The sequence below is a fragment of the Blennius ocellaris genome (genome assembly GCF_963422515.1).
Source record: "Blennius ocellaris genome assembly, chromosome: 5".
Taxonomy (NCBI): Eukaryota; Metazoa; Chordata; class Actinopteri; order Blenniiformes; family Blenniidae; genus Blennius; species Blennius ocellaris.
Genome location: NC_137654.1, coordinates 25086043 through 25109636, shown reverse-complemented (window position 1 = coordinate 25109636; position 23594 = coordinate 25086043). Strand labels below are relative to the sequence as shown.

Below are 23594 nucleotides of genomic sequence, written 5' to 3'. Positions count from 1 at the left end.
AAAAAAAAAAGGAAAGAATGATGGCGTGAGTAGCATGGCAGAGTATTCATTAGCGACGGGCCAGGAGTTTGAGACCCTTGTTCTAACTCCTCATCGGTGTGAGTGTGTATTGTTTTAGCCCTCTGATGTATAACTTGGAGAATGCAGGTAAGGTTACAAATGAAGAGATGCATAGTTTTTGATTTATCTGAAAATTCAGCTGAAAAGTGTCCTTGTGATTTTTTTTTTCTCCCATATTCATCCCTCAAAGACCAAAATAATACAGACTTGAGAGAATAATCAGCAAAGTAACCCTGCTCACCGATCTCACTTTGTTCCAACACATATTCTTGTCCTGGTACAGCTGTGAAGACAGCTGACTAAACACACGTGCACCGTTTTACAGAGCTCCTATTTAAAATGCATTTATTTTAAGCCGGCCTATTGTGTGCCTGCAGTAGATAGTACTTATTTTTTATATCTCTTTGATTGATAATGTGTAATTGTCTGCAGTGTAAATTCCCTTAATTGGCCTGATTGTGACAAACATCTTTTAGAAGACACCCTGTCAGAGAGCATATGAATTACAGAAGACTCCAAACCAACCCAGAGGAGAAATGACAAAGAGGACAAGTGATTTTTGAAGGTTTCAGATAACATGTGACACGTCCTCATTCTCTGTGACAGTGTCTTAAGGGCTTATTAAAGTCAAACTAAAAACGCAGACATGTTCGAGTGGAGGTTCCTTAGCATCAGCTCAGTAAATGGCGTGTCACTCTGTTTCTTTGTGTTTTGACGGCTAATGCATTTTTGGAATAATTACTCTCTGCTTTTGTACTCTGCTTGGCAAGAGAAGAAATAACATTTTCGATTGAGTGACAGATGTTGAGAAGACTCCCAATTGAGAAAACAAACTATATTAAAGGATAGACTACTTCAGTGTGAGAGTACGTGGACAGACTTTGTTATTTATGTTGAATAGGTTAGTTTATTTTTTGAATTAACATGACCAATGCAGTTCTGATCACGTACAACATTTCTTACGGATCGCATGCTGGTAAGCACTCACAGGCAAAAAAGCTGAATACACTGAACAGGTTTGTAGTCCATTGTGGGTCTGGCAAAATAAACCCACACACTGAAATGCGTTTCCATAGTCATGTTTTTGATAATCTCATTAAATGTGTTCTGATTGGGAGATCATCATTTTTCTCCTTTATATGAACAATTTCACCTTCACCTTTGGATCAGATCTGCATTAAATCACATGAATCATGGGACATGTGTCCACATCTGTAGGGAATTGAGGCACATCAACTACCCTCATGTATGTATATATTCGGATTATGGGAGTTGGCTTGAGGGTTTAAAAACCTATATACCCCCCAGGGAAACCGTGCAAACTCAAGCAAGAAAAAAGCCCAATCCCTCAATCAAATAGTTTTTTTTCTTGTGTGCATTAAGATTTAACCACACCACCAACGTGCAGCCCTGACGTCATGACCATAGTACTGAAAATTGAAATTATAAATCTATTTTCAAATTAAAATCAAAATAAACCTTTTAAATGTTTTACTCTGTTCAACACGAGAGTTAATTGTTTGACAGTTGAGTGATTTGTGTTGCAGCACCTAGTTTGAGCTGAAACAAAATGACTTCAAAAAGGTAATTTTGAATAATAACTCATGTCAATGATTTGTAATGACAAAAAAATAAAAGTGTGCCAAGTGACCAGAACCAATCTATTGTGGAGATTTGTGTGCTCTCGTGAAAATTGGCTCCTCCGTGCTTTCACAAGCGTCCACCTAATTATCAAGGAGCTGTTTTGTTGCCTGGACATTTGGTCATAATTATGCACAAATATATAATTTAAATGCTGTTCTTGCTGTCATCACGGAAGCAATATTTGACTTTGTATTGTTTCTTTCAATTAAAGTTAACCTCCGTGTTGCTCAACAGAAGCTTGGCCTTTTCACCGCCTCGCTTGCGGGCAGCATGGCACAACACAAGATAATGTAAACTGCGCATTATGATTAGATAACAAATAATAAAATATGAAAAAAATTAATGCATGAATCAGATAATAGAATGGAATCGTATTTTGTTTTGCGAGGCTTGTAAGATCTCTGTGGCTTGCCATTTGTCATCCCAGCAGAGACGCTTTATTTTAACAAGTGCCAGCTCTACACAGATGAATAGGTTTTTGTTTGTTGTCTTTTTATCTATATGCTCTCAAGTATTTGCTGGTGCAGAAGAGGATGTTTAACATCAGTGACAAGCCTCTGAATGTTTAAAAGTTCCTTTCAGTCGGGCGTCGAAAATGAAAATGATATGATATTTCCACAAAAAAAGTTGAGTCACTTAAAAATGTTATATTATGTTTCTTTCTGATTGAATTGTTCAACCCATGGCCATTGATTGTATGGAAACTGTTGAGGTTTAACTACTCAAAGAGAGACCCTTAAGTCTATTCTTAACAGATGTGCATCACCTGTGTGCATACAAATTACAATCTTTTAAGTCGAAACACAATTAGTTTCAAGGAAAGTTCAGAGAAACTTTCTCATTCTCAGCAGGTGAATACTAAAACAGCTTTGTGGTAGGAAATCATTATCTTCCCTCTTTACTGCCAGATCAGGTTTATCAAACATAAAACACATTTGTTCAAGAAAAACCTAAACAATGGAACAATGACGTTCGCATAATCATCATCATCATCAGTTAAAAGGTTATTCCAAAGAAGAAACATATGATGAAAGTTGAATCACTGAAACACTATTCTTATTTTGATTAATCTTCTGAAGCAGGTCAGATTGCATTGGCTTTAATGAAATCTCATTAAAAAAAACAAAGGTTTTTCTTTTTTTGAGCTTCCTGTCTATAAGCTCTCTATAAATAAGCTCAGGAGGTTCGAAGACATAAATGGCATTTAAATGAATAAAATTGCTATTTGTAAAAAATAAATGACTTTCAAACCTTCTTCAATACAGATCAGTCTTGTCTTCTTATTTGATGCTCATTGAGTAGATCATTGAGTATACAGAGATGTTTGACTTGGGAAGTTTAACTACTCAAAGCAGCTTCTTCTTCACCGTGAAGTCCATTCTGAGTGGATGTGCGTTGCCGGCATGCATGCAAATCACACTCCTTTAAGTAGAAACACAATTAGTTTTAAGACCAGTTCAGAGAAACGTTTTCATTTCAAGCAGGGGAATACAAAAGCTACTTTCTGGAAGGAAATCATTGTCTTCCTCTTCCACTGGCAGATTAGCTTTGATCCGTGTTTAAAATTGAGAGCCCGGTCTCATTTTCAAGCTGTGTTCAAAAAAGACTTGAAATATGATTGTTTTTCATTTGCACTTGTGACTTGGATTCAGGTTTGACCAAATATGGCTCCAATAGCACAGAGGAAATAAGCAAAATCTATTTAAACAAACACATTTGCATGCAATACTGAAATGCACACATTAACTGACTGAGGTGCAGACTAAAATGTACAGTTGTACTCCTATGCTGTTGCAATTGACAGGATTTTGCAGGTGTACTTTCATCATCATAACTCGTAGACTGTTTATGATTCTCAACCCTTAAAACATGCTTATTAGAGTTTTGAGCCACTTCTGATGTTTGACCGTCCAACCAGATAGAATATACCAGCATGTCACACATTTGTAACATGCATAGTCAAAACACAGAGTAATATGAAATAATCAGATAAGAAAAGTTAGATTAATCTAAAAAGGGTCTGAATATAATTGTGCTATTTGTCTAATAACCGATCAATGCAGGAAACATGCACTTTTCAGCAGTAATAACTTATTTTCAATACTGAAAACTACACATATGAATGAAAAGCACTTTTAGCTTAAAATGAAACGTTCACATTCACAACTTAAAAGGCTCACCGATAAATCATCACAGTAAGCCTCTTTGTGCTGCTTCATTACTTTCTCCCAGATATGAAATTACCGGTCCTTCGAAAGAGACGCCACAGCAATTTATTGCTAATTGCACTGGAGACTTTGCAAGTTTGTACGTGTCACTTCCTGTCACAACTGGGATTTGAACCCGGGTGCCCCACACTCAAGGTCAAGACTTAACTTGATGCAGCACCACGGGAGAAAGATAATTGTTTTTTGGTTTTATCAGTTTCAGCACATTGTTTTTGGTCTACACGCATGACTTAAATGCAGATTGGTTCATGGGGGGGGATTCAAAGGGTGTGCATACCTTTTTCTTTACGCTATATATTGAAACAAAACACATTTGCATACAATACTGAAAACATTGCACACATATATATGAAAAGCTTTTAACATCCACAGCTGAAGAACTCACACAGAATGCTAATCCTTCACATGCTCCAGTGAAATGCTCTTAAATATTTGTGAAATCTTTGACACCAACAACTGAAATGCTGTTACTCATACGACTGAAACACTTTCAGACACACTGAAGCAACGTTCTCACTCATACATGTGAAAATCTGCTTATCGTATCTTCATCATATGCGTATAGGCGTAGTAGTTGTGAATGACACTTACTTGCAGCCCAACATCTTTTAATGTCACAAACTCTGATCAGGAAACGCAATGAAGGTGAAGGAGCTTGGAAAGAACCAGTTCATCTTTAAACGTTTTGAGCTCGCAAAGTGAAGACGGAAAATTAAGATAAACATTATTTTTTGACAAAAAAGACAACGACAAGCTGCAAATAGGTTCAATTTAATAGGTTCATGTTTCTTCCTAGCCCACTTTGAACATGTAAAGCAGATTGGTATATATGGAGTGTGTTATTCCTAAAAGTCTGCTTTATTTTTTATTTTGTTTGTTCAAAATAAAAAAATTGATTCATTAATAACATCAATTTTCTGATGGATGTGTAGACATGAATGTGTCAGTGTACAAAAATTGCATCGGGCAAAGAACCATTTGAATTGACATCAATAGTTTGTGTTCTCATGGCAGACACACAAACTATCTTATCTGTTTATTCATCATGTGATCGTCCTTCTGAGCTCAAGTTGGCAGATTGGGTTTGATCTGCCCATTGGACTTCGTTTTAATACTATGTCTGTCTGTCTGCTTACTAATAGATTGACTGCTTATATGACTAAACAGACAGAGCAGTTTTTTGAAAAGTTTGACTTATTTTGGTCAGTGTTTTATGTATATGTATGCGACGTCTGTTTGGTCATATAAGCGGTCAATTTATTAGTTAATGGGATCACAGCCAGAGTTCAAGGTTCAAACCATTAAAGCAGAATAAATATAATTTACTGTACACGTTATATCCGTGCAAGAGTGTTTGACTGTTTTCACAAGTCGCGCATCTTCTTTCATGCTTCTCATTAACACTCAGAGATGAAGGGGAAGTAACAGAAGAGAAGAACATGGGTAAAATCAGAGGGGAATAGTGATAGCTGACAGCATCAAAACGTGTGGATCATGCGCCTAACGTGCCAGATATAGTCCCATAATCAGCGTATGCAGGCGGTATTCTGCGGCTGTGACAGTGATGGTTAACCTTCTGTGGAGAACTGATTGCACTGTCACAACACCAGCAGGCTACATTAGTCGACAACGTTAAAATTAATGAACTTGTAATTTTACATTAGTTTTTATTTTCTCATCAGATATTTTATTCTCTATCGTTTAGGCGTGGTCACAGCAAATCATTTAATACACTAACATGGAGAGGCTTCTTTCCTGTTGTGGTCTGCGAGGGCAGAAGACACCAAGATATTAGTGTTACAAACATCAATACACACTTACAGGCACTTGATTTGATACACTTGTGTAATAATTTGAGCCAATCCAACTACTCTGCCTTTCCAAAGTTTTTAGCTTGTTTAGGTTTTGTTGACACAGTCAGAAATATATTGATTTAAATGTTTAATAATTATTAAGGTTTCACTGTGTGATGTTGTTACAATAGTGTTCCATATTCATTGGTCATCCTAATATTCTGTTGTCAGTTATACAAAATATGTTTTCTTCAATGTCTGGACTTGCGAAAGGGACGTTTTTTGTTGGAAACTGTGTTAACTCCTGTTTCTAACAGACACAGAAACAAGCTCATGTGTATACAACAAACATACATATATCAGACTTCAGATTAATTGATATAGACAAGAATGTATAGTGTAAATGAGTATATGGATTGAAATGTAAATAACACTGGCGCAACTCAACCTTAAATACAATTCTTAATCAAGCTTGTGAACTGATCATAAATTGAGAGGCGCCGTATTTCAATTTCACTTTCCCCCCCAAATTTCATTGTTTTCTATGGTGGTACAGGTGCGTGTGTAAAGAAAGAAAAATTAGCTCTGTTGATATCGTGGATCATCTTTCAATTCCTAAATTGTCAGTACGATTCCGTCATTCTGATCGTGGTGAATGAAGATAAACCCCGCACCTGTGCTTTTTTTTTTAATTTGTCATCAGCCTTTGAGGAGTTTCCATAATGGGAAAGCCTGAAATTCAAAAAGAAGATAATGATCTCAAGATCAAGGTCATACTGTATCATCATGCTTGTAATATTCCCTTTGAATTGAAGAAGACACCTTTTTTTTTTTTTTGCTTTGGTTTCTTTCCAGGAAAAGGAGCACATTAAAGTGCAGGTGGTAACATCCATGTAGTCAGTGTTTCCTTCATGAGACTAGCTAAAGAGTGTGTGTGTGTGTGTGTGTGTGTGTGTGTGTGTGTGTGTGTGTGTGTGTGTGTGTGTGTGTGTGTGTGTGTGTGTGTGTGTGTGTGTGTGTGTGTGTGTGTGTGTGTGTGTGTGTGTGTGTGTGTGTGTGTGTGTGTGTCATATTTCAATTGAATCTACTGCTTTCACAAGGAGCACCCATCATACAGTCGGCTGATCTTTATCACATGCTTGACAATGATGAATTAAACAAATAAAATCCATTAGACAATTGAGTGTGAATGGATTTCAGTATAGTAAAATCTTTGTTTGGTTGTCATGCTGAAACATTGCTTGTCTAATTTTTGTTTTTGTGACGCCATGAAAAGTAGAGGACGCTCTAAATCGTCAAGTTCTCGGCTCTTGTTTCTCTTTGGTTGGATACCAAAATGTGACCACAATCGGTGCACCGCAGTGTGTAGCTTCACGGCTCAATCCACCTTGTCAGTAGTCACTCATTGATTGCAAAATGTTAAAAGTTATGCACAGCGAGGAAATCAGTTGCTGGCGCTAATTATCCACTCATGTGCCCTTGAATTACAGACAGAGGATTCACAGCAAGAGGACTTCATTAAGGGTGCACAAGTCAAACCTCCAACAGCGAATACAGTGATAGAGATGACATTTCGCTCAGTGTCAACTGACTGTTTTTTACACACATGAATGGAAATGATATATGCAAAGTGTGGTCAGTTCAAATAATTCTAATTAGCTGATTATGAAATAAGGTGACATGCTCATAAGCATGGTCAGTGAGTATTTTGAATGCCAGAGACCATCTGGACGATGTGACAGGCGCAGTATCAACGTCAGTGTTTGTGTGGACATACGATGCGTTCAGGCGTGCTATCGAGCTGTTGGTCATCCGCGTTTTGGCTGCATTCACAGCCCAGTACACACTTACTGTTGTTACTGTGTGAAAACAGAAGAAAGTCGAGTTAAAGTTTTAAGGCGTACTTGAGATTGGGTTTATGGGTGTATAGCAGGAGTGAAATGAAAGCTGTTGTGTGGACAACAGGATGATTGGACATATTTGTCCCATCTGACACATGAAACTTGGGACAGGGAAAAAAAAAAAAAAAAAACGTTTGAAAGGTCTAGACACACTTTTAGATGCCTCAACAGTTCTTTTTTTTATGAGGTGTTTTAAGACGTTTCCGTGCATTGAACATTTTATTTATTTACAGTCAGATCTTCAATCTGTAAAATAACAGACATGAAATAAATATTAGAAGTTAAGATGCCTTCTTGTGCTTTACCATTCCCCACCATAATAACTTTCTCTTCACACTATTAGAGAAATGTACCACCGCTCACCAATCTGAGTACAGCACTTTAGTATGTAACCAAGTTTCCTACTTATCAGAACAATTGAGGGCAAAATCAAATGCATATGACAACCTGATAAGTGCTACGATCACTAATGGATGAAAGTAAAGACATTTCTTATTTTCTTATGCAGCAAAGACTTATGCAGCAAAGACTTCCTCATCTCGATATGTAATACTAGTAATGCATCTGTCTGATTGATGCTATCTATTTCAAATAAAGAAAGTGGCCCATGTAGAAACATCAAAAATCCTGAAATTGAACCCATAAATCAACCTGCCGTTCACATTTATTGGTCACTGAAATGCAACACAGTCTTAAAGGTCTTGTTTTGATTTTCTTGCTTCTGAATTTCCTGATATGTCAGTTGATTGTTTTTCTTGATACATACCATTTAATTCCCAGTAAATACCACTGGTCTCGAAAAATAATCAGCTAAAAATATAAGCACTTCAACTAATAAACACCTGGAACACTATCTTCTGCTCCATCCAACTCACCAGAGCCAATCACAGAAGACTCTGAGTTAAGGCCAGTTACACACAGATACACACACACACACACACACACACACACACACACACACACACACACACACACACACACACACACACACACACACACGCACTCACTTTTATACAAAGTCTGGCCTTGAACATGACTTTTCCTTGTTGCGAGGCATACGAGCTAATCAGTAACCATACCACATATTTACATCCTTGGAAAAATAAAAATGTATGATTTTGTGAAGTTTTCACTTTTTAATGTTTTCATCTATTGGAGCGTTTGAAAAACTTCCGTTAACATCCATTACCAATCCCTCCTAGTTTGCTGTTATGATTAAACAGATTGGGCATCATTACCCAGGGGACCAAAATAGACCACAGAGCTTGACAGCGCTTGTCATCGTTTCTTCCGACGACACGGTCGGTCAGATTGAGTGAACTCAGATTTCCAGCTACAAACTAAGATATTAAATTACTTTTCCTCTTCTTCTGGACAATTTCATCATACATTGTCTAATGGTCATTCAACTATTCTAATTCTGATTGTTACATGACTTTAATTCTAAACCAGTGAACCCTACTGATAATTGTAAATGGAGTTTGTTTTATCTTATCTCTCCAGACAATGACGTTTGAGTTTTTTCCCGGGAGAATCAAAGGGCTGTCGAACGTTGCTCGGTTCCATGTGGCGTCCTTGACGTTTTCATTGAGCAGTGGAATTCAGTCAATTGAGCAGGCGGACGAGGCAGCCGTGTGTTCGTGTCTGGTGGCCTTGATGACTCATGTCTGCAGGGATGCAAAGCAGCAGAGTGACTCAAGCCAGTTTGTTTTTCTCAAACCTCAACCCCTCAACATGTGGTCGGATGACGTCAGTAAGGCGCCTTGCACCTGCAGAGGCCCGATAGCTCCGCCGAAAGCGCAGTAATAGGAGTAACTTTAATTATCGCAAGATGCCGCAGGAAGCGGCGAGACTGCTGTTGAAAATATGGTTCTTGTTTTGAGAAACTAAAGTGCCATTTTTGGGGGGAAAGAAAGAAACGGCGACAGCCAAATAAATGTCATGTTTTCATGCTGTTTAATTTATAATGCAGCACGTTGGAGGGCTTGAGTTTGTGTTCAGCCAGAAGTAATTATGATTGATTGTGTCACTCCTGCTCATTACTGATAAATTCAACAGTGCTGTGCCACAATGCTGCGCGGCGTCTTTCAGTCTCTCCTCTCTGCGGAGCAGCAACGTGCTTTATGGTCGACTGGGATGAAATGCAGTAACTGTAACCACATAGAAGATGGTTCACGGATCAGATGGCAAAGTTGAGAACTGCTAAGTTTTACACAGCCCATATTTCACATGGGCACCAGAGGGAAGGTAAACCAGTGAATTTCCTACCAGGTCTCATTAGTCTGCATCCCAGACACTTTCTCTGGTGTTTATTTTGTGAAAAACAAAGAAAAGGGTTTGGTCCAATAAATAAGAGTGGCAGTTTGAAAAAATGGATGTGCAGTTTTGTATTTTAAAATATTGAAGATGATAACTTGTGAAAGGACAAACTTTTAGTTAGTTTTGTGTATAAAGTTGAAACAAGTAAAATATATTGTCTAAATATATTATATTTTGTAATAACCCACGATTGTAGCATCTACAAATCACCGTAGGATTTAACACTGATACAAAGCTGCTATTCTTTTTTCAACGACATTACAGAGTTTATATTATATAAAGTTTAATATAGAAAACCTTGACAAGAACACTAACAAAACACGAAGTGCATATACATAGAAAACAATCTGTGCATACAGTAGTGTTTTTTGGATTCATGGAGCATTGTTAGCACATTTGTAACACTTCGTAACACAAAAGTTTAGCAGATTGTGACCTATTTAGAGCTATTTTTCATGACGTTCTTCATTCACGGTGGAAGCACGGCAGTATAATGACCTGTGGGTTGGAGGTGACACTGTACATCTGAAGCTGCAAAGTAAACCTTGTCCTTTGGGGCCACAGATACAAGAACGCTGGTGAAAAAGTGCTGCAGTAGAATGTGAATTATACATCTGCTGTTTTCACTGCACGCTCAGTCAAATACATTGTAATGCCGCAGTCCTGGTGGATGACCTGTTACTACCCTGCTGCTATGGTGCATAAATCACTCAACAGTGACTAATATTGCACAATTAAAAGCTTTTATATTTATATGGATGATTTATTTAACTTTATGTCAACAGATTAATATTTTAACTTGTATGCTATTTATCCTATGTTCTTTTCTGTGTGGAGCCATGTTAAAGGAATTTCCCTATGTGATTGATAAAGTATTCTATTCTATCACACAAACACAATAATGACATGCTCATCTAATTTTGTCAGCACTTTAAGAATGTCATTTACCAGCACTTGACGGTTGATTACAGATTATCTGAGAGTGACATTTATTGTTTCCAACTGATGAAGTATGGTCTTAAAAAAAGACCAACCAAAGCAAGAGCCATATTTCGAGAGTTTCAAGCTTTACAACACTTGGCTGTAACCTGTTGGTAGATGCTATGCACGGCATGCAGTCCAGCTTTACAGTGAGTGACCAATATCAGAAGAGGGAACAGAAAATGATTATGCTTACAAAAGGAGCAGTTTGGAGTATAATAATAGTACTTGCAAAAAGCTCAGAGTGAAATGATTGTACCTCTTGCCTGTAAAAAAAATGTACTCTTCCCGGGAGGCTACTTAAGAGAAAGGGGCAGCAGTAATTTAGCTGAAGAGCAGCCACCATGACAACTGGCAAATACAGAAATCATTCTCCTGTGAATGTGGATTGTCTGGAAGCATCTGTTCTGCCAAGGGAAACAATTCTCTACTTATCTGGTGAGCTTTGTCAATTTACCTATTTTTGCAATATAATTAATCACTGATGGAATTTGATTGATTAAAATGTTGCAGGGTCTTGGATGAGATAGATTAGAACTCAAAAACCGATTTCCGTAAAGACTGATGAATAATGAGTACTTCAAATGGCTGAATATAAAAAATTCGCAAATATACAAATTATTAATCTTCATGATTTTTTTCAAATATAATATTTTATCGTCATTGCACCAATACTGAACAGAATCAAACTGAGGTCCATCCTGAACAATGCCTCTCACCTTCTCCTTGACGTCCTGGTCAGCAGCAGGAGCCAATTAAAAAAAAATACTTGTTGGCCTCTACTAGAATTTACTAGCATCTACTAGCATTTCACATTTGCATTTACTGTTATGGTCTTCCATTTTCCAAACAACCCACAACAGGTACTCTCACCCTGCTCGCTGGAAAAAACATTTGCAAGTGAAACAGTGACCCACGTTTCAAATTGCCCAAACAAAACATTTTTTTCCAAGTAAATTCCCTGAAGAGACCTCTGGTCCGGATCGAACAGGGAAATGTGAATGCGCCCTATGACAACATCTGGAGTGCACGCTGATGGAGTTTGGAGCCCATGTGGAGTTTGCATGTTCTCCCCGTGTGTTTGTGGGCTTCCTCTGGGTACCCCGGTTTCCCCCACAGTGCAAGAAACATGCGAGAAAACTCAGCAGAAACACCTGAGCAATTTACAACATTGCCTATATAATAACCAGACACATTTCAATAGTTTTTAGCATTACAACAGTTATGTTGTCTGCTTTCATGCTAATGTGAGAAAATGCCTGTTGTTTGCTCAGCATGGATGCCCTCAAGAGAAAAAGTCACTGATCAGCTATCACTGATCACTCAGTGAAAGAAAGTGCTGCCATCTGCTCTTTCACATCCAAAAGACAAATCAGGGACAGCAGTTATTTCTAAACAAAGACAAATTGCAGTTATTGTCTTTAATCACTCCAAAGTGATACAGCAGGATGGGTGCAACCCAATGGACCACGTGTTTTGTGAGAGTTTTGTTCGACAAGTGAGCCCTTCGAAGGTTTGACTGTATGATTATTTAGCAGCATCAGATGTACTGCATGTGTAACATGGGGTCATGAAATCAGCATGTTTTTCCCTGCTGGAGATAAAACCACCTCTTATGAACCAATCAGAGTTGTCCTGTTCATTCAGCCAGTGGAATAAGAAGTTTTTTCTGTATCTAATGTTTGCATAATGAAACTTCCATCTGCATACATTCATATTCACCATCATGCTTCAACAGTAACCAGTGGAGGCTTGGTCGTATTTTCTCTGAAAGTCTGTTGAACAGTCACACAGCTCATGATCAAAACTATATTCACTGGCTAGTATCTGTGTTTATGTGTTGTTGTTGTTTTTTCTATCTTGTCCAATATAATCTGACGGAATTTATACAATTTAGAAGCTAAGCATATCGCCTCCAGCCATCTAAGGCAGCAGTCCCCAACATTTTTTGCGCCACGGACCGATTTAATGTCAGACAATATTTTCACGGACCGACCTTAAGGTGTAGCGCATAAATATAACAAAATAAAATGATACAACCAACACATGAACTGTGGTATTTTGTAAATATAACAATAAACATGAATCCACTGTGTACTTGTACTTGTTCTTTGGTCGCCTCACTGGGCGTTTTCCCTTTTGCAAAGAAACTTTCCAAAGACAACTGATTTTTAGTACTTTTGCTAGCTTGTGGGTTTAATATCAGCGCTAATGTATCACGTGACCAAGACAAGAGTGAGTCATAGACGGATGTAATGGAGAGAATTTGGTCATTTTTCAAAATAAAACATTGTTCAGACACGGATAATAAATAAAACGGAAATAATATAAGTTATTTATTCTTTCTGTGCGGCCCGGTACCAAACGACCCCCGAACTGGTACTGGTCCATGGGCCCGGGGTTGGGGACCGCTGATCTAAAGTAAGAAAATGTTACTCTTTCTTTTTCTACAGATTTCAAGTTGCTTATACGCTCCCAAACTATTTAGCCATCATTTCTTTCTGGCCTATAGAAATTCAAAGTACACAATACAAAATACACAATTGTGAGCTCACAGGAAACTCAGTCAGAATAACTTTAGATAAAATTCTGTACACTTTCACAGATGCAGTGAAATAAAGTACTGTTGTGTGGCCTACATTTACACATCGATTTGAGTTGTCAGTGTTGAATCGATGCAGGAAAGTCTAATCTGCATCTATGTAACTCACTTCAGGGCTGATGTTGAAACTAACGCTTTTCTGACTTGGCACGCTTATTTAAATGCACTTGAGTCTCATTCTATGTTTTCCTTGAATTTATCAACTCTTACGTAAGAGGTGACTAAGTGACTGGAACCCTCTAATATTGGAAATTAAAAAAAACAACTTTATCCTCAGTGATGGAAGTGACGATATCTCAGTGTAAAAACATTAACCCTGCCAAAAAGGTGCAATTAAAAAAACTATAAAGCAGTATTTCAGTGTTAAGGTCTTTGAACGCACCACGCAGCATGGCTCACTGACAGCCAATCACTCAACAAGTAAGTCATTCCCTCTGAGGCTCTCTTTCATATTAAAATGTTATGGACATTTCATGATTTTCTGAGCTTCATCTTGATATACATAAAACCTACTCCATTTTCTATATGGCTGATTGGTCAGAGGGTGTTGCTTTTATGTTCACCATGTGACCACAGACAGGAATTGGCTTTGAATTTGGCTTTACAGGGTTACTTCTCATAAACAAATTAATTGACGAGCAAATTCTAAACTAGCAGAAAGCACAGAGGTAGAGCTTTACATCTATACACAAGGCATTTCAGTGGCTCACAGGTCTTTGAAAACGCATATTAAAACTTAATAACAAAAAGTATCAATGTTGTCTTGAAAAAGGGGCAGAATTGTTCATTACACATTTTTTTTTATATGATAAAAACTACATGAATCCAGGTATTGTTATAAACAGATCTGGAGCAGTTTATATTTGTTCAGTAATTAGAGTGAGAGTGTTGGTCCAATATATCATGCAAAGTTTCTGTTATTTACGTTTTGTACAAATCTCACAACAGTATATGTTCTCCCATAATTTTTTTTAAGCTTAAGTAGATGCTTTAGATCATCATAGGTCCCAGATTCTGGGACTGAGTTGGTAAAGTTAGGCCACATGGAAAATAACATATTTCTGTTCCCGTACTTGTGAAACCCCATGTAATTCTTTAAAATGGTCTGATAAATGCAAAATGTTCAAGTTAGCATGCTTTTGTATTTGTCACATTTCACATCCTACATTGGCAGGGAACAAATCACAAATATGCTTAAAATGTCCCTGTGTTTATCTGTTTTTAAACTTTTGAGTATCAACTTGTAAAATTTTACAGCTGGTGGAAAGGAGTTTTTCAGATGCGACTGCTCACTATCAGTTGAAGAGTTTCCCCGAGTCAAAGGTGGCTGCTTCTCACGTTAAGAAGCTGTTTCTTCGCTGTCAGCTTTTTTTCTGGCGCACGTCGGCATACCAGCTGAGATTCTGCAGGTTGCTGCTTTTTACATGTTGGCAGATCTGTCTTCTACTCATGTTTTTTGGGGAGTTAAAGCTCACATCGACGTTGCCATTTGACTACTAACATGACTGCTACCCTTTAAGACAGCAACTCTACTGTGAATCCCATTGTGTCAGCATGAGTTCTCCTTTAAAAGAGAATTCACATCATCCATTAATATATCTTTCACATTATATATTTCACACGCAGCTCTGAAAATGATATATTTTCTTTACTATCTGCTTCATTAAAAATGAACTCATCTGCGTGCCAGTTTTGAAAATCCAAATTTGAATGCAAGACTGTCATATTTCTTGATTTGACTGACAAGGTCATTAACATTTGGCCTGGATATTTGCTTACATGTCCGTTTTACTTAAAAGAGATATTAATTAGACAGTTTGTACCAAATCAAACATGCAGATCATAATCCACTGTGGTGACCCCTGGAGGGACCAGCTAAAAGACAGACTATTAATTGGACAGTTTATGGAAGCATATTGTTGCCAAAGTAAATAAAGATAAGTGGATTGAAATAAGGACTACATGATATTAGTTAATATGCAATATGTGAGAAGTAATGTGATCGTGACATGACATACAATATTATTTTTTTCGTGTTTGTGCTTTTGACTTCTGGCCTGTTGTTATCAAGTATTTTGCATTATGTATATTGTGAATGTTGACATTGCAGTGATGTTGCATTTACGATATATGCAACATCACACTTTAACACACTGATTTATGGTCAATTCATCTTAGGAAGCACAATTATTTTAAAGGGAGATCACTTTTCATGCTGCAATGCAAAAACTTTCCCATTACATGATCAGATCATAATATAAAATTAGATGAACATGCAGTAATGTTGAGGATTGCAATACATATCCAGTATGATAAAGGGTGAACACTTATGCAGATTGTATTAATGTATAATTGGTTAAGATTTGTTATTCTCTTGATAACGGTGATCTTCTATTAAATATTTGCTCACATTTCTTAAGTAATTGCAAGAATTGACACTTCGCCTGCTTCTCCCCTTTTCGACATTGCAGAGTACGACTGCACAGAAATTCAAGGAAACATAAGTGATCACATTACAATCTTTTATCTTTTGAATATTGCGATATAATATCATGACAATGATACATTTGTCACATAATATGAAGCCCTACATAACATTAAAACGAAGTTATTGTCTTCTATGTTCCTACTGTTTTTGTGGGGTAAAAAAAAACGAATTATACCCACATCAATTTTACATGTTGCCTTATGGTGTGTAGATCCCCTTTTTTAATCCCTATATGCAATGTTGACTCTGTGGCCAACCCTCACACTTTGTCCCTTGTCAAATCTGTCACTTTACACATTTTGATGCTTCTGACAAATCATCTAGTTTCTAATTTATCCCATACACTTGCAGGTACTATCATGAAGAAATAATCAGTTCTTCACTTCCATTGAAAATGGTCAAAATCTTAAAACTTGAAAATGGCGATCGTTAACTTAAAATGTCGAGTCCCAGACAGAGGGGCTCCACAGTCGCTACGGGAAGGTTAAGATTCAGATGGTATTTCTCAAAACCACTTTATATTGTAGTTTGATATATTGTTTAGTATATACAATTGTATATTGCTCTCATAAATCCGTGCATTGGTGGTGTTTAAAAATGTATTCAGCTACAGAGCAGTACAGACTGCAGTGGCCCGTTGATCTGTTCATACTGTAGTCTACAAGTGGACTGGACCTCAATATGAACAAGTAATCGAGTCCAGCTAGGTTAGAAAGCAATTATTTTGTATGATATATTCACTGGCCTGAGTATATCGGATTGCATATGTATTTTTTGCCGCTCAGGGCTGCTGCATCTTAAGGGTGAGTGTAAAGCAGCACTAATCTTGTGAATACGGGGAGAACGGGTACAATTTCAGACTTAATCTCTTGGAAGGCATTCAGAGTGTTGCGCTTGGTTGTGAAACACAAAAAAGTGACAGAAATGGTTTCTGTAATGAATGAAAAAGGAGAGCGGAGTTCAAACCCTGCTTAATTTCACACATCCACACAGCTGGTTAATCGCTGTGTGAAGGGGTTACAGAAAAAAGTTCTAAAAGCGATCGGACACAGTGTGACTTCCTGAAATTGACTGCAGCAATTTATTTTAGGTTGTGGGTGTTTACTGAAACTGGCTGCTTACACTGACACTTGTTTATCCGTGGCATAAAACAGACTGCTGATGTAGTTACATTTGTACATGTTTGACTTTTCTATACTGTTTCTATACTAACATCACAAGATTGCTGAGAAACAGCTCATGTGCCAACATTAAATCTGCCAGCCTGGAACGCTGGAAATGCAGAGTCGCACAGCACAGTACGGTGGGGAAAAGGTCTGAGAACCCACTGATTCTAATGACCTGAAAGCTTGTTTCTAATGGGCTGACTAGATATACTATTGATTATGTTTTATCACATGTGGTGGCATAGTTCTGTGATTGCTATAGTAGCGCACTGCAAATTGAATGGAGCCAACATCATCCATTTCTCTTATAAAATTTAGTTATTTGCCTCCATTACTGCCCACCTCAATTAGAAAGTGGGTTCTTTTTGTTTCTGTGGTGACAAATACTTTAATTTCACACACATACACACACACACCAGGTCTGCGTGCCTTGTCGGGAAAAGACTTATCGTAACTTCATCTGAAGGTCCTACCTCTAAGCCTCATCTTTTCCTCCCTGTTTGAGACGAATCTAATCCCAATTTGGTTCTCATGCGAGTCTGGGCTGTAATCCCACTTGTGGCATAAACCCCTAAGCAAAGAATCAGGTGTCTGGTTCCTGACATTTTCACATTTTAGCCCACAGGTTTCCTGCTGCGTGCACTACACTCGTGTATTGCCTCAACTGACAAAACCAACCAGTCATGGTCATCATCATACCTTTTCAATCCAAGCCCAATTCCATAAAAAAAAACAAAACAAAAAAAAAAATGTTTTCTCTACAAGGACTTCAATCTACATCCCCACTGAGACATGTGGCTCTGTAGGTTAATATGAAAGCAAGTTAATGTTCTCACACATATAGAAGGAAAAACATTCTGACACACATACTATTTTTTTTTTAATATTTATGTAGCATTCCATTAGTCAAAATTAAATTCCTGACTGATTTCAAACTCGGATAGATGTAGCTATTACTTTCCTAACTAAATGCTATCATGCATCTGGAAAGAAGAGAGCAACAGTGTATTTGTTAATTCATTGAAAGGCTTCAATTACATGTAGAATAAAGAAGAAAAAAAATGTGCTTCTACTTGTTGCAGTTTTGTATTTCCTCCATACATTTGAAAGAAAAGAAGCCTCTCCAATGAGACAGCAGTGGCCTCTGGTTTGTTTGAGTTTGAGACCGGTCTCATAAACTGAGTACTTTCTGTCCCTACAATAGCAGTGAATGCACAAACACACTCCTGATGATGTCAACGTTGCCCCTAAAGTGGAGTGCCAGTGGGTCAGTGTGCACTCAGGTTAATGTCCGTACCAGTATAGAAAAACTAGAGCGCACGCACACACTGTATTCCTCCCAGCAGCTTTAATCAATGTACTCTCTTATCGATTGGGTTCTCCGTATTGATGAGGAGCTTGCTGTGCTATTAAATGCAGACTTACTTGTACACTTTTTGATACCAGATCCCTTCTTCAAAGCGTGCCGACTGAGCTTGCACTGGAAGTTGTTCTCCCAAAACTCTGCGAACCAGATATTCCTTCTGTTGTTCTCCAGCGTTCGGCTGATGAAATAGCGATCAAAACCTAAAGGGAAAACAACAGATGGTGCTTATATCTTGGTGGACATTTCCTGCTGCATGCATTCGGTTCCGTTTTTCAATCAACTGCTATTCCATGTAACATTTCAACTTTTAAATGCAAACATCCAACAGAAAAGAAATGAAGAAAGTGAATGTTTACTTATTTTTAAGTGATTCGTGATTTTGCTCAATCATTACTGAATCCTCTAACAAAATAGATATGAATGAATTACAAGTGTAGTTTCTTGTTACTTGGCGTTTGTGAGTTTTCACTAACTATACTGTGTGAATTTTGTAAATTGAATATTTCTTAGCTTCCTCCATTCATATTGTAATATACACACTGTCACCCACAATTGGTCACACTGCATGCACAATGAAAACATTTAAATTACAGTACTTGATTGGGTGAAGTGTTGACACTATTCTTAAAAACTACAATAGCACAGGTAACGGCAATGAAGAAACAGTTTCTGTCCAATGCCATTAAATAGGGGCAGAAATTATAAACAACTCTAATAATTAGTTATTCATGTTGAAAGAAGCATACTTTAATTGCAAAAATTAGCTGTACTAAGTTAAGGAAAACATGGAAAGAGTGAAAGTTATCCGCATTTAATTTCATTAAATCTGAATTCTTTTTCTTTGTAAGGAAATGAATCATTCTGTAGGGAAGTGTGAATACCTTTTATAGACTGTCGTTTGGGCAAGATGGTGACAGCACCTTCTGCCATTTCTTCTTGGTTCAGTATCGGGGAGATTTTGGAGCCCCAGCTGTCCGAGCCCACCCAGATGAAATGGCCTGTTTGATTGGCCTTTTTTGCTGCTTGAAGGAGCCGCCTGCAGGACAAAGAAGAAAAGCAATGTCTAATTGTACCACATAGTGTTGTTTCCATCTATTTTATGCACATCGAGGTGATTCAGTGTGCCGTAAATGAGCCCACTTTCCTATTTGACTGCGCCTCCGAAGAGGGGAGTGTGGGCACCATGCAGGTGGTTACAGGAGGAGATTATTCTGCCCCGGATCTGGGGCAAAGTTACACACAGGCACTTTAGTGGACCTGGAAAGCCACCTCAGACTCTCCATCATTCCCACTGCAGTGGAGTTGTGCTCGGCTGTGGCAGAATGACACCCTTGCCACATTTGTCCAGGCTTGTTGCCAGCAGACGTAAGTTTGGGGGGTCGTAAAAAACTGCAGACACGCGCTGCTGTAGCAGCACAGTCGCATCAAGAAAGCTTCAGCGCAGCAACATAAAATTTAAATACAGCCACCTGGCATGTGAGGCATTACCGACCCCTTGGAATGCCCCAAAGATGCTGGGACGAAAATAAATATTGTGCATCATAATGCACGGTAGACAACATAAGCATTTTTATATGGCATATGTGCTTTTTAATATCTTCAAGACTTTGTAGTCACACACAAAATAAAACAAAAAAAAAAAACCCCAATGGTGCGATGTGTTTTGGTTAAATGTGCAGTGACTTACGCAACTTAATTCTGTGACTCTTTGCTTTAGTGTTATGGCCGCTAAGATTTATGTCCGGCGAAGATTTTACTCAATGTCGGGTCTGAACAAATCTAGTGAAATGAGTCTTAAGATGCAATTACTTGCTTCATGTAGGAAAATGAAATATATTGATTTTCTGACTGTCAGGGGATTATATAACAGAGACATGTGTAGGCAGGGCAATAAGTCTGATGTGGAAAACAAGACAAGGTGGAGGTGTAGTTTCAGGGTGATGGATGAGCATCTGCCCCTTAGGCAACAGCCATTGCACCTCTGGTTAATTAATTTGTTGGCATGCTATTATTTTCCGTCGCTATTATTATTGTTATATTCTTAGATTTGTTTAAATTCAATTTCTAGATTATTCAAATTGTTATTTTTATTCTACATTCATTAGTTCTTTAAATTAATTCTCACAGACTATAGCATTTCAACGATCAATATGAACTCATAGCATTAAGTTCATTCAGAGTTAAGTGTGGGAAGATGAAACCCTCAATGGCATGAATTACATTGTGACCTCCCACTCAAGCAGCACATGCTTTGTCTTGCTCTCAGAGGTAATACCTGGTTGAATGGCAGACTTTACAATGCTTTTCACTATGATTCCTAATGACTGTTGGTGCCCATAGGTAATAAATCCATTTTAATTCCAAGTTGTATACAATCAATTTGAAATACCCTTAGTTTTTGTATAGCACTCATCATTATACATTAATCCAAAAGTGTTTTGATACAATGATTCAAAATTTTACTGTCCGTTCAGTCCTGGTGTCATGGTTTCTTCACAAAAACTGGAGTCATGCTGAGAAAATGTATTGCCCTGAACTGCTGTTTTTTGTTTTTGCTCAATCATTAACTCTCCAGCATTCCCCCAAATGTGAGGCCCACCTGACTTTTTGAAAACTATTTGATTGTGTCATTTATTATGTAAAACCATGCTATTTTTAAAAATATATTTATCGAATACTATCTGGATCGCTACATTATAATGAAATAATTATGTTTTAGTTTGTGTTATTTTGACCCTCTGACCTTTCGACTACACATTTATACAACTCTATCATATTCCAGTGCTTCATTTAAAGCTGCTGGGTTCCTTACACCTGACGACGTAGGCAATTCTGGAGTCTTATTAGGCGGTGGCAGTCTCACACTGGCTGAGTTCAAGGATAGAGCAGGCATGTGGCACCGAAATCCCCCTGGCTTTCTGTAATTACTATATATCCACACTATTAACCGTTATCAGGACCGGATTAAGTCAATGAGTACTGGGAGTTATACCCTGCCCATCACCAGGAGACCGCCCCAAATCACTGCCCACTTCCACCAGGGATTCGCTGGCCTACAAACCCGTTGCCAGGAAATGTTCGCCCTCACAGAGCCTCAACGATGACGTGCTGTGTTGACTCAGCCAGCAACTAATTTAGTAATTTTTTTAAATTTAGATGTCAATTTATATTGTTACATTTGAGTCCCCATAAGAAAAGCAGGGACACTGTTATTATTATAGAGTCAGACTATAATTGATAGGGACATTAGATTAAAATACTATTAGTGGGACAGAGGACATGTGCTGCAGGATAAAGTATTTACAACACAATGTTACACTCCTCAGGACATTAATCTCCAACACAATCTGAACAAAAAAAACCCCAACAAAAGCTTGTTTCAAAATGCACTCACTTTGTTTTATTACTTGTTAATGGACTATCTGTATTATTATTGCAAGTATAGTAATAATAATGTACTAGGAATAAACAATGAATCACATTTTCTCTTTAATGGAAACCAGAAAGTTAAAATAAAAAAACATGAGATTCCAATGTACATACTTAATAGGCTTAGCTTCTAAACTGAATTGCGATCTGGCATCTGTTTGTTATTTTATTCACATCATAACTTTAATTGTTTGAAGTTTGAAAATGATGAAATTATGAAGTAAATTGTGACTAAAGCGAAACGTTGGAGTAAACCTAAATGGGCGTTGAAGTGTAATGTAGTACAACATATAAAATAGAAATACATAAGTTTAGTTTATGCTTAGCTGCTCAATCAATCTCAAGGACTGCAAAAGTTGCATTTCTATTTCAGTTTAAATTTGCTTCACTGCGCGTGTCTGTGCCTGTGTCTATGCTCATGTGTGTGAAAGCAAAGAAAATAGATTTAATACTTGTAACTACTTAATGTGCACAAAATAATTTTTATCTCAGTTTATTTTTTATACTTTGACATTCATTAACATAGTTTTTACACCATTTCTTCAGACACGTCAGTTGAGGATCAGTTCTCATTTGTAAAGCTGATTAGGAGTGTGAGAGCAGCTTCAGGTGGAAACAGAAACTTGTCAAACACGTTGAAATAATTTCAAACTTGTGCAGAGTTCTCATACATTTCTTCAAAACTGAGATTATATTAGAAGTGAACTTTAAAGAGAATGAATCCAACAGTGCTGGAGATAAGTTAGTAGTCATTATGTTAGGCGAAGGCACTCACCTGATGTCGTCTTCATTGGCGAAGATAATTACGACTCGAGCGTTCGGGTTTTCGCTCAGCCTGCGAATGATCTTGTCGAACTCTCCGACTTTCGGTTCTCGTGGTATCTTCACAGACTGGGAAATGCACAGGCCACCTGATTGAAAGACAAATAAGAAAAGTTTCTGAATTAAAGCAATCCCATTAGAAACTTTTTTAACTGAGGCCCTATTTCGGGGTTATAAAACTCTTGCGGTTCAATTTCATCTTTCTCGACTGTTTTCAGTCCTCTGGACTCTTTCATGATAGATGCACTATTAAATGTGTACAAGAGCAATATTTCACAGCAGGAGGGATGCAAGGTATTAAAAAAAATGTTTCCTTGGACCACAAGGGACAGCTGGAAGACACTAGTGACCCATCAATTCAGGTTGTAGTCCTGCCAGTGAGACAAAAGGAATTCGGTTCTATTTAGAAGTACTTACATTTTGTAATTGAAAGGATTTTCACGTGTAAGCATTAACTGCTGTTCACAATATTGTCTTGACAAGTAAGCTTTGTAAAAAAAAGCAATCTCTGTTAAACATATATTTTAATTCATTAAGGGCTTGGTAGTGTTTCCCATTGAAGTGGATCTGTTCATGAGGTTCGGTATCTGAACCTCATGATAGTTCCCTTTACATCACTTTAAGGAGCATATTCACCCTCTCAGAGAACCTCTGTTAATAAATACGACACAAAAGGCAGCATGAGCTCTTCCCTGGTTACCAACAAGCTTTTTAATTCCCAGTGCAACACTTAAGGATAACTGTTTTGTCACTCTGTCAGAATGCCACAGAGAGTATGTGCATGCTAATGAATTT

The 23594-nt window shown here is 37.7% G+C and overlaps 1 protein-coding gene across 1 annotated transcript in view; it reads right to left on the bottom strand.

Annotated features, from left to right (window-relative positions):
• LOC308130942 (metabotropic glutamate receptor 4-like) overlaps positions 1–23594 on the bottom strand; it is a gene marked incomplete at both ends in the record, with an annotated part of 151679 nt that overhangs the window by 21872 nt on the left and 106213 nt on the right. The window contains 3 exons of the mRNA XM_080497474.1: positions 18608–18748; positions 19430–19584; positions 22753–22888. Of these exons, the coding sequence (XP_080353600.1) occupies positions 18608–18748; positions 19430–19584; positions 22753–22888 (432 nt within the window). The remainder of the gene's footprint in view (positions 1–18607; positions 18749–19429; positions 19585–22752; positions 22889–23594) is intronic.